At 44.3% G+C, this 15,149-nt stretch overlaps 1 protein-coding gene across 3 annotated transcripts in view; it reads left to right on the plus strand.

The window, feature by feature from the left end:
- The window catches only part of LOC147888193 (embryonic stem cell-specific 5-hydroxymethylcytosine-binding protein), a 109,173-nt gene that overhangs the window by 89,253 nt on the left and 4,771 nt on the right, over positions 1-15,149 (plus strand). For all 3 annotated transcript variants that reach the window (XM_087393514.1, XM_087393515.1, XM_087393516.1), the window contains 3 exons: positions 5,330-5,395; positions 12,595-12,707; positions 12,832-12,897. In XM_087393514.1, the coding sequence (XP_087249640.1) occupies positions 5,330-5,395; positions 12,595-12,707; positions 12,832-12,897 (245 nt within the window). The remainder of the gene's footprint in view (positions 1-5,329; positions 5,396-12,594; positions 12,708-12,831; positions 12,898-15,149) is intronic.

Here is a 15,149-nt window from a genome sequence, read left to right on the forward strand (position 1 = left end):
TTGGTCGGATGACCGAGCGCAGTTCTGATGTGATCGAGGTTTGGTTACACAAGTGGGAAGAAGCCTTCGCCATTTGTGAAATCAGATCTGATCTAAAGAAGATCCGCGAGACCACTCACCTGTTTATTGAGGCAGCGGATAGGTGGTGGATAAAACAACAAAAAGATTAGGTTGCCCCTACCACCTGGGAAGGGTTTAAGGCTGAATTTAAGAAACACTTTCTTCCACCTGACGAAGAGTCCCGAGCTTGGGATGCTTACAGAAACCTTTGCTAGAGGAATTTGTCGGTGGCAGAGTACATTGACAAGTTCAAGGAATGTGTTATGAAGATAAGAGACCCTCTCCCTATGTCGGTTCAGTTGAAAGACTATATCTATGGACTGAACGACAAAATTAAAATGGAAGTTCGGGCTAAATATGTGACTACATTAGATGAATCTATTGCAGTAGCCCTGAACTATGAAGATGCCAGAGGCAGATCTAGTGGATTTGTGCAGGTAGGGACTCAGCATGAGTACTCGAGAAAAGGGAGATTTCAGAGGAAATGGACTTCAAAGACAAGTGTCTCGCAGCCAAGTGGCCAAACGAAGCAGGTGAAGCCGGTTGAGGGACAAGCAAAGACAAGTACCACCGTTGGGGTGAAAAGAAAAGTAACTCCAATGGTAGCCCGGGCTTGGTCAAAATTCTCGTTGACCCCTGAGCAAAAAGAAAAAGCTAGAAAAGGACTGTGCTTCGGCTGCCTTCAGCGACATCAGTGGAAAGATTGTCCACTAAACAAAGACCGTCGCACGGCCAATATGATAATATCTGAATGCGACACGGAAATGCAGGAGTCCCAATGCGGAACATATGCAGATGCAATTGGCAGGACCTTCTCAGAGGTTAGTACCTGTGTTGTTAAGTGTGTCTATTACTAAGTTAGTAAGCGGTGCACCCAATAACATCCTTTCAAAACCCACAGCAACGGGGTACACGATTTTCGATGAGCCCGAGTTGATTCAAATGAAAGGGCAAGTAGGCAATCATGATGTGATTGTATTGTTTGACTCAGCGTCAACGCACAATATGTAATTAACTCGAAGCTTATTAAGAGGCTCAAGTTGAAAACTAGTCCGTGTGACTATGCTTATACGGTCAGGATGGCGGACGGAAGTTCAACTGAAGTATGGGACCAGAGGGTTACCCAGTTGGAATTTCGAATACAGGACTATGTTGAGAAGCTGGACTTTGAGTTGACCAGGCTTGCTCATGCAGATATAGCCCTAGGCATGGCTTGGCATTTTTGGAAAAATCCAGCCATTGATTGGAAAAAGCATATTTATCAGTTTAAGATGAACGGGGTAGAATATGTTTTGCGAGGTGAAAAGGATTTACCTCGAGGACCATTGATTTCAGCCATGGAAATTCGAAAGACTCCGAAAGAGTTTCTGTGTCTATGCATAGCATTGGTAGAGTCGATTGATGATGCATCGGCTAGCACTGAGGCTATCCTAGATGGGGAAATGGTCGAGTTGGCTAAAGAGATATCGGAGAAGTACTCTGATTGTTTTAGGGATGCATTACCTTATGGGTTACCTCCAGAGCGGAATGTTCAGCATAAAATTGAGCTTATCCCGGGGACAGAACCTGTAAATAGACCTCCCTATAGATTAAGCTTTATAGAAGAAGCTGAGGTGCGAAGACAACTGGAAGAATACCTCAAGCTGGGGTAGATTCAACCCAGTTTCTCACCTTTTGCTTCGCCGGTGATATTAAAGAAGAAGAAAGATGATACTTTTCGTCTCTGTATAGATTACGGAGCATTGAATAATATCACTATTAAGCACAGGTATCCGATGGCTCGGATCGATGATTTGCTAGATGCATTACATGGGGCCTTAATTTTCAGTAAGATAGATCTTAAGTGTGGCTACCATCAGATCCGTATTAGAGCCGAGGATGTGCATAAAACCGCTTTTAGAAGCAGGTTTGGACATTATGAGTTTTTGGTAATGCCCTTTGGACTTACCAATGCTCCAGCTACATTCGTCATGCTTATGAACGATTTACTACGTCCGTATATCGGAAAGTTTGTATTACATTTTATTGACGATATTCTGGTATTCAGTAAAAGTATTACTGAGCATCACGAACACTTAAGAATAGTGTTTAGTACTTTGAGGAAAGCCAGTCTTTATGTAAATAAAAAGAAAACTATACTGTGTATGGTAAGACTTGAATATTTAGGATTCATAATTACTCCTGAGGGGGTAGAAATGGATCCAAAGAAAGTGGTTGTGATACTGACTTGGCCAATCCCTCAGAGTTTGACCGCTTTGCGATCATTCTTGGGATTTGTCCAATTTTATCGAAGGCATATCAAAGGATATTCCGAAATAGTATCGCCATTGACTAATCTAACCTCAGATAAAGTTATTTTTTTATGGGGACAGAATCAACAGGATAGTTTTAACACCATAAAATAAGCTGTGGTCATAGGACCGGTGTTAAAAATAGTTGATCCCCAGAAACCGTTTTTCCTTGAAACCGATGCAAGTGGCATTGCAGTAGGAGCAGTTCTCCTCCAAGAGGGAAGGCCAGTAGCCTTTGAAAGCAAGAAGCTTTCTCCCTCTCAACGAAATTGGCCAACTCATGAATTAGAGTTGTATGCTGTTGTCCATGCTTTGAAAACATGGAGACATTATTTGTATGGATCAGAGTTTTATGTGGATGTTGATCATGATACTCTGAAACATTTTTGTAAACAACCTGATTTGAGAGGCCGCCAAGCTAGGTGGGCAGAACTCATGCAGAAGTTTAATTTGACGATCCGGTACCGAAGAGGGAAGGATAATAAAGTTGCTGATGCGTTGTCACGCATTATGCATAACATGAGTTTCACGGTGTTAGAGAGTGCTCTAATGGCCGAGATTAGAGAAACTCAAAAGGTGGACGAGTTTGTCCAGAGCCTATGGCCGAAGGCTCATATGTTAAAATCCGGGGAAAAGGATGATGCAAGATATGCCATAAGGGATGGTATGCTGAAAAGAAATGGCAAGGTAGTAGTACCTAATCAGAATGATCTCAGGCAGAGAGTCATTCAACAATGCCATGATAGCCCATGTGCGGGACATCCAAGAGTCGAGAAGACATATGATCTCGTGAAGCGAGATTTCTTTTGGCCAAAGATGAAAAAGCATATTCGACACGTCGTTTTTTGTGTCAGGTAAGTAAGGTAGAGCGGGTGAAGTCACCCGGACTTTTACAGCCCTTGGAGATACGACTAAGTAAGTGGGAGAGCATTTCCATGGACTTTATTGTAGGGCTGCCTACGACATAAGGTGGATATGATTCTATCCTTGTGGTGGTTGATCGTCTTACCAAGATGGCTCACTTCATTCCAACTAGAGAATCTGTTAGTGCCCCGCAAGTGGCGGATTTGTTTATTAGACATATATTTCGTCTGCATGGATTACCCAAATCCATAGTGTCAGACAGAGATGTCAAATTTACCGGTCATTTCTGGACTGCGGTATTTGAGACACTAAGGACTGATTTGGGAATGAGTAGTGGGGATCATCCAGAAGCGGATGGTCAGACAGATTGAATCAACCAAATTTTAGAGGATATGCTTAGAGCATATGTGTCATTGAGGCAACATGCATGGGACAAGTGGTTGCCATTGTTAGAGTTTGCCTACAATGATAGAAAACATTCCTCTACAGGGTTCAGTCCGTTTGAGCTGAACTATGGTTATAGACCAGCGAATCCAACTATAGTTGGAATACCTCAGAAAGTGCCTAGTGCCACGAACTTTGTGCTTCAGATGCGGGAGATGCTAGCACTTGCGAGAGCTAACATCCGCTAAGGTAAGCTAAGGCGTATGCGGATGAAAACCGATCCGCTAGAAAATTTAAGGAAGGAGAAAAGGTTTTTCTTAGGGTTCCTTCGCACTCTAAGTCTTTGATTGCAGGAGAGTGTGCTAAGTTATCACCTCGATATTGTGGGCCATGGTTAATTCTAAAAAGAATAGGCAAGGTAGCCTATAAATTAGAATTACCACAGGGGTGTAAGGTGCACCTAGTGTTTCATGTTTCTCGTTTAAAGAAATTTTCGCATACTGGTGACTCACTAATCGAAGGTGTTGTTTTGTTTCAGGAGATAGAGGATAATGCAAGACGCAAACCAACAGGAATCCTGGATTGAGGAACAATGCAAGTGTGCAATCGGAAGATACCCACGGTGTTGGTTGCATGGCATGGTCTACCTCTATGAGAAGCTACCTGGGAAAGGAATGCTATCAGAAGTTACGGAGAGTGTTCCCAGATTTCATCATCGAGGACGCTGATGCTTGAAGAGGGAAGGAATGTTATGCTCTAGCCGAGATAGTATGACCTCAGAAAGATCGGCGGGCATTTTCTCTTAGATGACTGACTTCTGTAATATTTCATGTGCCTAAATTAAATGGTCAAGGGAAGTAACTGCCAAGGTCCTAGGTGAGGGTGTATTGGCATCGACTAGGTGGTTCTGAGTGCTCGGGCCTAGGTGCACCTAAATGTGTAAGAATGCCAAGGGGCAAATTGTTTTAATTGTGCCCCAAGAGAGGGATAAATGGTGTACCAAGTTAAAGGTCTAAAATGATGACATGTGGCATGAGGAAACCATCTAGGGAATTGTGGGCTTGTGGATAGGCATGAAGGAAATAAATTACATATCTTGTGTGCATGCAATCTACAAGAGAGGTTGGGAGGATATTCGGGATGCCATCGCCTGTAATTGTACCCAGGAATCGACGCTAAGAAATCAGAGATTAGAATTTGAGCGTTTCAAAAGCCTTTTGATGAACTCTTCCTATTCAGAATAATCTCATGGTTGAGGTTTTCTGTGTATTTTCAAAATTTCTCTCCTTTATTTCTAGCAAAATCGTTTTTGTTCAGAGGGGTGATAATAAGGGTGAAAGTGGCGATCAATAGTTTGTCTTGAAATGTTGGAGATGTCTGATCTTTTATCAATGGAATGGGGTGTGGTACATATGAATTAATTCTGTGCATGGGTAGAGGGGTAATGGGACAATGTTGAAAAGCTAATTGAAAATTAATTGATTTAACTATTTTTATTCACTCAGATAATCTAATGTATGGACACTTTCATAGTAGATAGATTTGTGTGACTTGGCACACATATTGTACATGTGAATTGGTTTTATTGTTTTATCTGTATTTTTGCTCTAAATGGGGCTGGAAATTTCATTTGTCAGCAAGTTTGGATACTAACAAGACCTTTTCTGTTTTCACCATCTTTGATCAATCACACTGCCTTTTTTTTACATTATTGTGTCATTTATTTGCAGGTGAAGCTCTTTATACGTTTACAATCTTAACAACTCGCTCTTCCAAGGCTTTACAATGGCTTCATGGTGAGAAAGTTGCTGATTGGTATTTCATAAAAGCTTGTTACTGTTGGGAAATTGGCTGCTATGATGCTTTTTATTCCAAGTTTGAGTTAATCGGCGGTTAAATGTGTATTTTCATTGTGAAATTCACACAATGTCGACTTTTAACGATTTTTTGTTTTGAAAGATCCCACTTTTTGATCTAAGCTTTACAAAGCCTTTGTATGGTTTTATGCAGCTTAGCCTCTTATTGCTATTAGATTTGGTTTTCAAGCAAGGACTTAGTCCTGCCTCTTTGAGACACAGTTGGACTCTCTGCTGCCCTTCTTCTAGAGCTATGGGACTTCTAGAAATCTAGCAAGAGGGCCATCTAACGGATCAGAAATTTTAAACACAATCTAATGTGGTACTACTATATCCTATCTAGACTAATAACTTGGCTCCACATAGATATTACTGCAAGTAGCTGAGCACTACCTCACACCAATAAGTCTTTTACCTCACACATAGATATTACTGCAAGTAGCTGAGCACTACCTCACACCAGTAAGTCTTACCTCTACTTTGAGATTGTAATCCTTGAATCCCCCGCCAAACAAGAGATGCGGGTGATTACAGACCTGCCAAAAAAGCAAAATGGTTTCTCTCCCTCACAGTCGAGGTGCGGTTGCAGTTCACACAGAATTGTGTGAAAAAAAGGAGAATGAGATAACCCAGATGACCTTCCTTTCAAAATCTTGCCTCATAATTGTCATCCTCATTTGGATATGTTCCACCCTCCTAGATGACTGATGTAATCATCTTCTGCCAAGCAATCTGGTAGCAGACAAAATTCAGGAACCCTGTTCAACTCCGACATCATCAACACGGCTGTGTATATCACAATAGACCATCTGCATTCAAAGTTTCCACATTCAGGGTTAGCAGCTGGGGCATTCATTTATCAGAACAGAGTTGGATCCCCCTTCATTTTTATCCATGGCTTCGTCATCAAAAACCTTTCTTCGTGTTGTCACAAACATTCACAAAGCTGCATTCCAGTGATTCCTTAACAGCGTTGCTGGCATCAATTCTGGCTTCTTTTTCAGCTGGCCATCCCTTCTTTTGTCAAATAAGTTCTTCAGCATGTCCTGCTCCAGTAACACCTTGATATCAAACTCCCCCCCCCCCCACCTGCCCTCTCTCTGAAAAACACCTGTACTTGCATTCCCGTTCGGGAGACATAGTTGATATCATCTTCATCCCACTCTATTTGTGGTATTTCCTTCTTGAGGCATGCACTTCTGTGTACTCTTCTTCTACACTAAAGCAGCCAAGACAATCCTTGGGCAATCCTCCAATGGGTGATATCTTCTTATTACGTATTATGGCTTGTTGCTGTTTTACTTCTGTGTAAAGATTTGCTTTGCTAAGTCTGCTTTGGCAACAAGGCCATCTCTTCTTTGGCTGAACTGACCTGATTATTAATAATTTCCTTGACCTTGGAGACAAGTATTGGTGCTGGTGGAAATGTGTTGCATTCCTCCATAACTACTGCAATGATTTCTTGCTTGCCTTTTCTCTCCATCTCATTCACCTTACTGCTAAGAGCTGCAACTAGGAGCTTGAGCTCTCTAATTTCATGTTCCAGATAATAAATAATGCTTCTTGGGGGTCTGTACTAGAGAGAGAGAGACATTTATTAATGTCTGCAGAAGGCCTCACGGGCCTATGAGACAAGTTACACATTAAAAAAAGCAGCTTTTACATCTCCGAGGGGATAGGGAGTGCACAAGACATCTCGTAGGGAGTGCATACAGCAGTTCACAGCTATTATAGGTACTATCATAGTGTGAGCTTCATTACATTAATTTAAGACTAAGATCTTTGGGATTATCTCTAATCAATGTATCCCCTTCACAGTAGACTGCCCATTTTCTTGCTTTCCTAGCTTCTTTCACTTTAGTAAGCTCAATGGATCTTTGCTTCCAAAACCTGCAACAAATGAATACAAGGGTCTCGCAGGGGTGAACGCCTTGATCTTGGGCGTCTCCATATCAGTATGTGTAGACTAGATAAACCCCTCTCTTGCTGTCGTAAACCCCCGAGTTTGGCTGGGAGTTTCAGCCCAACCTAAGCCCCCCTTGAACCTGCTGCTGCTGCTGTGTGATTGATCTGCCCCTACTGTAGGTTGTTCAGCTGGTGCAACTTGCTGATGTACGGCCTCCGACATGACCCTATGCTATACGTGCCAACCAAGCTGGGGTTGGAGCGGCTGTTCGCAATGGAGTTGCTACCGTGACCCTTCCACGATCCTATTTGGGGCACTAATGTCGCCTCTGTGCGTTGAAGGCTAAGGGCTAAGGATTGTTGCTACTGCGGCAGCGAGGGCATAAGAAACGGGTGAGAGTGACAGGGGGGAGAGAGAGAGAGAGAGAGAGAGAGAGAGAGAGAGAGAGAGTATTAACGTCTGCGGGAGGCTTCGCGGGCCTAAGAGACAAAATGATAAACCAAAAGGTAACTGATACAAGCCACTAAGGGCTGAAGCAAAGGGCTCACTAACGCCCTTGCTGAAAGCTAAAGTGCTAAGCTAGTGAACAAAAGAGAGAGAGAGAGAGAGAGAGAGAGAGAAAGAAAGAAAGAAAGTTTATTAAAGTCTTGGGAAGACCGATGGGTCTATGAGACTGTGAAAATCCTGATACAACAAGCTGTGGTAGTGGAGCTACTAAATGAGCATCCATACCAATGCAAAATGCAAAAATGTAGAATGGCAGTACTAAGTCCTAAGTACAACATAGTCATGTCGATGGTCGACTATATATCAATCTCAGCATCATCATCAATATCATCATCATCCTCGGCAACAGCAAGATATCAGGATGGATGAGGCAGTGGAGGCATAAAGTCGGCAATAGAGTGCTGTCAGCCACTCAAAGGTGCGGTCCTGGCACATCTTCTGGTCATAGCTCTGCGTCTAACCAGGGCTACTATGACCCCCGACAGTCGGGCTCCGACTCTAAACAAGGAGGGGATGTCTCCAAGTGTGATCTGTGTGTCGACCCTCTGTTTGAGCTGTCGGGTCACGGGCTCCGGGTCACGGTCATGTCAAGGCCTAGTCTCGTTGGGGTCCATGTGATCTAGCTGAAAGAACTCCGTGATAGAGCTCTAAGGGATCAACCGAGGAAGAAGTCTGCTCCTGTCTACGTGCTCGGAGTATCCTCTCGCGGTGTCTAAGTGCCTCATGAATGAAACCTGCCAAACACGGCTGGTCTGGGTACAAGAGGAAACGGGCTAAAATCCCATAACTATCCCTGAAGAGGCAGTGAAAACGTCCTCGGATCTCATAGTACACAAGACACCTGAAGATGAAATGCTTCTCTATCTCAACCTCCTGTATGTCACACAATGTGCATATGTGCCGCTCCCTGGGTAGTCGCTCTGCTCTGCCGCTTTCGATGCGAAGTCTGTGTGAAGAGACCCGGAACTGCCCAAGAGAGATCCTCAACGAGTGAGGTAGGTGAATCTGTGTGTATTCTGGTGGGTCAATGAAACCCTCCACTGTGATATGTAAGAAGTGATCTCTGTAGAAGCTAAGCTTCAGTGGGAGTTCACTCGGTCCCAACCAGGTCCGAAAAGTGTGTAGCTATAGTAGATCCTCACGGATAACCTGGTTGACCTCATGTGATAAGAGGGGATAAATCAGAGCATCCATGCTATACTGGAAGGGAGGTAGTCTATCCATGTGGAGCCCCAGTCGCTCAAACCATCTCTCTGTACGTGCATACCAGCACCTTTGATCTCCTCCTGTTGCAAGTGCCATAGAAGAGGATAGAGCTACCCATGGTAGCTTGCTACGTCGCGAGGTATAATCCCTATATTCCCTAACTCGGTACAGATATGTGATGACCTGAAATGCAGCATCTAGCTGTAAAGGGGGTGACCCAAACTCAGCTTGAATGATGTGGTGAGGAATGGATGACTTACCATGAATCATCCGTGATAACATGAGAACCTGTAACCGCTCCACACGGGCCCACTCTGTATCCGACAAGTTTGGCTCCCAACAAGGGCTGCCATACATCCCCGTTGGGCGAGCCAAGGAGTCAAAAAGCAACCCCTTGGTGCGTGGATCCTGAAAGTGCGAGCGGAAGCACTGCCTCTCTAGTTTGTCCAATGAGGCACACCCCAAGATCGGTCCGGAGAAGATAACCCCAAGATAAGTGTATGATGAAACTATCTCAACAGATGACCCCTCAAATGTGAACTGCTCGTGACGCATGATGGCTCGAGATGTATTGAAGATCATGACCTTGGTTTTACCCAGGTTGACATTCAAATTATGAGACTCACAAAAGGACTAGAATGCGTCTAGGTGTCTCTGAAGCCCCTCTGCTGAGGAAGACAAGAGAGCCAGGTCATTTGCATAGAGCAAAATCTGGATCAGCGTACCCGCAAGAGAGCAACCTACACCCCCTTGTGTCTGCATCACTGTCTCAAGACCCCCATGGTACTCATGATCTCGTTTGTCCACTTGGATCCTGCCCGAACTCTGCCAGAAACTCTCTCGTAAAGTGCCATGACAACCCAAATGATCTCCTAGTCATAACAACCCAAGTCCTGTAGGCGCCGTATGAGGCGGGCTCTCGGGACCATGTTAAATTTCTTGCAGAAATCCACAAAGCAACAATAAAGCCTCTGCTTCCGTGACCTCGCCTCCTCGATGATACATCTAAGCGTGAGAATGTGGTCCATGGTTTCATGATCACGTCGGAATTTGGCCTATCCTGCTGCTCTAAGTCCTTGACACTCTGCAAGTCTGCTAACCTCGGAGTCAAGTACTAATGCATAAATCTTGGACATGACATGTCCAATCATAATGGTCCTGTAGTTCTCCGGGCTCATGGGATCCCCTGCCTTGTGCATGGGTGAGATAGTGTTAATGGCCCAAGTGTGTGGAAATCCCAAACAAACCGCTTTATTAAAAAGCTTTGCTAACATCGGGGCTAGGAGGTTAATCCCATATGCAATGAACTCAGTGCATAGCCCCTCATGATCCTTCGCTCGGCCATTATGAAGTTTCATTACGGCATCCTTTACCCCTCCTCTAGTGAAGAGGGTGCAGGATGTGGGACGAGGCATGTGTGAGAGGTTAGGGACTGGCTGGTTTGGGATGTCATAAAGTGTGCGTGCATAATCAAACTAGATCTGGGTGTCAGTGAGTGGCGGAGGGGACCGTCCTTCTAGAAATCTCCGCCAGAAGCTCTTAGAGTTGTTACTAAACAAAATGTTCAGTAGTTTCTCCTCATTCCGACGAACGAAGTCTAGTTTCTTCTTCCCTACTAGTCTACGGTATTCACGTAGCGTATCTGGTATGCTTGGAAGACTGTTTTTGGTTTCAAATCTGAGTGGACGGCGTAAGGCCTTACACTCATCATCGTACTAGCTATTACAGGGTACGGTTCCAGGGGGTGGTGGGCGAGTGTAGCGGGTGGTGTGGGGAAAAGCATGAATGGCAGCCTCGTGTAGTGAGCGGGTGACAAGGGCAGCACGATCCTCTTAAAGGGGTATGAAGTCATTATAAGGGAGAAGTATGTACAGATGGCCAGAGTAAGAAGGTGAGTGATCCCGATCAAAGCGTATATCGTGGTAGGTGGAGTAAGCACTGAGTGGGGTGGAAGGTGCTGTGCGAAGGGAGGTGGAGATGCGAAAGAAAAGGTATGTATGATCAGCCCCTAGGGGGAGAGGTGCTACAGTGAAGTCAGCGTGATGTGAAGACAAGGGATCCCATGATGTAATCAACAACACTGGAGCCCCCCTTATGTAGAAAGCATGTGAAACCACGTGAAGCGGGCCATTTGTCAAGACCATTATAGATAATGAGATCATGTATCCTACCGAGGTCTAATAGGGCCTGCCCATAAGATGAGAATGGACCTCGCCTGTCAGCCGAAACCCGTAGCATACCTGCCTCCTCAAGGTCAACATCTGGCAGTAGAGTGGAATCATCTCTGAAGTCAAGGAGTAGTACCTGACGGGCCCTTGTCCTCGCGTTGAAGCCCCCCACTAGAAGGACTTCTCTGCGGCTAGAAAAGTCAATGATGTACTGATAAAGGGCAGCAAATGGGGATGTCTCATCAGCACCTCGAATATCTCTGGCAAAGTGGGAGGTCTCCGGGGGGAAGCAGCAAACTGCGACAAACAGATCCCGGCTGTCCATGTGTCGTATCCGGATCCAAAGAAATCTGGAATGTGTATCTCTCTGTTCTACTGAAATGATCGCCCGAAGTGTGGATCTGAAAAGGACTGCAACTCCACCTGAACCTCGAACTCCTCCTGTACCCCTCATCTCATCTTTGTAGGTAGACTCCCATGTATATCTGCTGACTATTGGAAGAGAGAGAGAGAGAGAGAGAGAGAGAGAGGTGATGACAATGATGAAGTAAGTTTGAATGAATTTGCTGGATTGGTTTTTCCATGATTATGTGATTTCTGCTAGCTGAGCAAAGTATACGTTATGTAGTCTCTAGTCACTTTTATGTCAGTTTGTAAGTTCTTTGTAGCGCTTTAAGGTAATTATATGATGGAGATTCCTATTACCTTCAGAACGTTTCAAAGAGTCATTTATTACGATAGATGTTGGTAGGCACTTCAGACGTACCTAGGCTGAAATGAATCTACGTGTGGTTCAGATAGCCTGTATGTCTTAGCTTTGAGTCGAGTGACACTGCATCGATGAGATTCTTGCTTTTTTTCTCATAGCTGTTGATAATCGAACCCAACATGAATTTGTATAATAGTAACACCTAATTGAGGCTAAATTGAGTTTGTAATAAATAATTTTAAGCAACTCTGTGATGCCATTGATTAAGATGAACATAGCATGGCAAGACAGACCAAACAATTTAAAGCAAGAGTAGGAACTTTATTAGGTCAAAGTGTATGAATGATTGATGGCGTGAGCAGGGAATGCACACAGTAGAGTGTCTTGGGAAGAGAAATGGTACTACAACTACATTCTAGGAAGAAAGGTAGTGACGTTTTTGGTTCGGAAGTTGAGTTCAGGTAAATGTATCACTATGAATCAAGCCTTTGAAGCTTGAAGAAGAGTTCAAAAAGAAGATGTGCTTGGATGTTCGTGGATAGTTTGACTGCCAAATCATGTGTTGTCAGTGCATTTTTCCATTATTCTTGTTGTTGTTCACAAGTAGATACATATCATTCTGATATTCTCAGTGTGGATGCAGACAGGATGCCCGTCATATTGGGAAGCAGGGCAAGTGTAGATGAATGGTTGAATCAGGACATCTCGGAGTTCTCTCTTCAGAGTGTCAGTCAGCCTTATGAGGCTGAAGACCTTGTAAACGTTTCTTTTGTGAGAGGGTCATGTTGGTTGATTCAGTAAGCTTGAAGAGTTGATCATAAGGTCAGGTCGTCCTGTTTTACGGATGAATACCTCTTAGTTCAACAACTTTTGTATTCAGGTTTGGTATCCTGTCACTCCTGCAATGGGAAAAACATCTTTCAATGGACCTGAATGCATCAAAGAGGCAAGTATGGTCGTAAGCTTGATTTTTCTGAATTTCTGCCTTTGGAAGCGAACCGAATTGCAACCGTTATTGAATGCTGTATTAAATACTGCTGACTATCCGTAGTGATTCTCAAGCCCTTCTGAAGCATTTCTATGAAAATCTTTCCTCTTTTAATCCTGTGCAAAATCTTAAGATGGAAATTTGTCTTAATAAGGGCATATACGCTACCTTTCTATATCTCACCTAGGGTATGAAGGCTACATATGATCAAGTGGACCTTTCTGCACTTGAAGTGTGTGTCTTCCATGGAGTGAGTTATTGTTCCTTTACAGAAATCACCAGCTCAATGATCTGGCAATTTTTTTTTTTCAAGAGAGAGAGTTACTTGTTGGATGTCATCTTCACATTTGCTCTGGTTTTTCATGATGACTATAGAAATGCTGGGGACACTGGCTAAGATCTTGCAATCCCTTTGAACCTAGTAAGTAGTCTGTCTATATTTCCTCCCAACCATTGTGTATTTGTTAGGCCACTTCTCCGTTCCTCTTTCATCGAGTTGGGGAAGGCTATACAATGCTAGAAGGCTGCCATCTTGCACCCTCCCTTGCCCAATAGGCAAACTACACCAATCAGTATTTGGTAAACCCTTCATCAAGGGTGCTTGCGCGTAGTGTAGAACCCTATGCTGATTGTAATCGTCACCGTCATGTCACGTCATCCCTTCCCTTAAGGCTTGTTAATGTCCTCAAAAACGGATCCTCAAGGCTTTCAAATCCTATACATAGGTTTACCATCTTAAATAGGAATTCGACCATGCTACACCAGAGCTTGCACATGAGAAGAAATACAATGTGGAAATCCTAGAACTAGGAAGCCATCATCAGAGGATTGATTTTGTCATAAGTTGACAAACATGGAAGGGAGCTAGGCACTCACCACACGGCCATAGATTTTAAAACGAGAACTACCCTCAATCTTGAGGTCTATCCATTACAAGAGATCTCAGCTGGAAGCCAAACTACTCCAAGGTCCATTGGGTTTGCGCTTGGGAGAGTACGGTACTAAAAAACACTGAACACTGAGCCCTGTGCTTACATTTATAAGATAGCCTCCACAATAATTAGCACATAAGTAAATATGATAAAGAACCCACGGATCTTATCGGTGTTATAGTAGTTGTGTATCGAATGTTTGTGCAACAACATGTGGTACCTTCAAGATGATATGTTTTGGCATTCTACATCACCAATAATTAAGGTAGATATGCTCATAACATTATTACAACCTGTAATTATGGGTGCTCGGCTACTTGAACAACAAGTGCTTAGTGTTATAAGCATAAATGAGGCAACCTCCCAAATATATGGGCCACTTATCATGCCTAATCACAATTTTTTTGAGTAAACTGATCAGCTTTACTCGCACAGTTAACATCTTCAGAGCATCTCAAAATTCAATGATAGTAAAAGTGTGTAACCTTATAAGTTTTCCTCAAGATGTCTTGAGGTCTTCCAATTTTCTGTCTAGGAAATGTAAATAATCCTATGTCCACTCAGTTGGCCAGACTATATCCATGATGTCCAAGCACCATAGACCATGTTATCTGATTTTGGAGTCGCTCACCCTTTTAGTACAATGACATGTCACAAAGCCATACATTTGTCCGCTTAGGCTAGGTTTGGTCTCTCAAATTTGCAAGAAGGCAGGCTCTCTCTCTCTCTCTCTCTCTCTCTCTCTCTCTCTCTCTCTCTCTCCCCCCCCCCGCCCCCCCCTCCCTCTCAGCCCCCCCTCTCCCAGCCCCTCTAGGCCTTCATGGGCTGCCTTCTAGTCCCCACATGGGCTCCCGTGCTATCGCACGGCTGGTAGCAGGCCACCGGGCCACCTAGAGATCACACCATCAAGGGTGCCTGCTGCGCCACCCCCCGCCGCCTGCTGCGCCACTCCCGCCACCTGTTACACCACCCCTACCACCTTTCAGCTGCATCGCCCTTGTCTTGATGGCAGGGTGACTGCGCATGTAACATCGAAGCCTGAGTTTGTGTAAAGTATGACCCAGGAGAGCTTGAGGAGCAAACAAAAGTTGCTGCTGATTCTGAAGGCATGGACAGCACTGGAAGAAGGTGAAACACTGACGAAGGTGTCCTGACAGCGTGGACAGGTTGATGTAGAAGTGTGCTACAGGCGTGAAGAGCTTGGGAGAAGGACATCCTGTGAACCCCCCCCCCCCCCCCGGCGGCCCGTGCGGGTATGGCAAGTTTGAGAGAGTGATG

Source organism: Dipteris shenzhenensis, chromosome 22 (genome assembly GCF_047967505.1).
Source record: "Dipteris shenzhenensis isolate YYH24624 ecotype China chromosome 22, Dip_SZ_1.0, whole genome shotgun sequence".
Taxonomy (NCBI): domain Eukaryota; kingdom Viridiplantae; phylum Streptophyta; class Polypodiopsida; order Gleicheniales; family Dipteridaceae; genus Dipteris; species Dipteris shenzhenensis.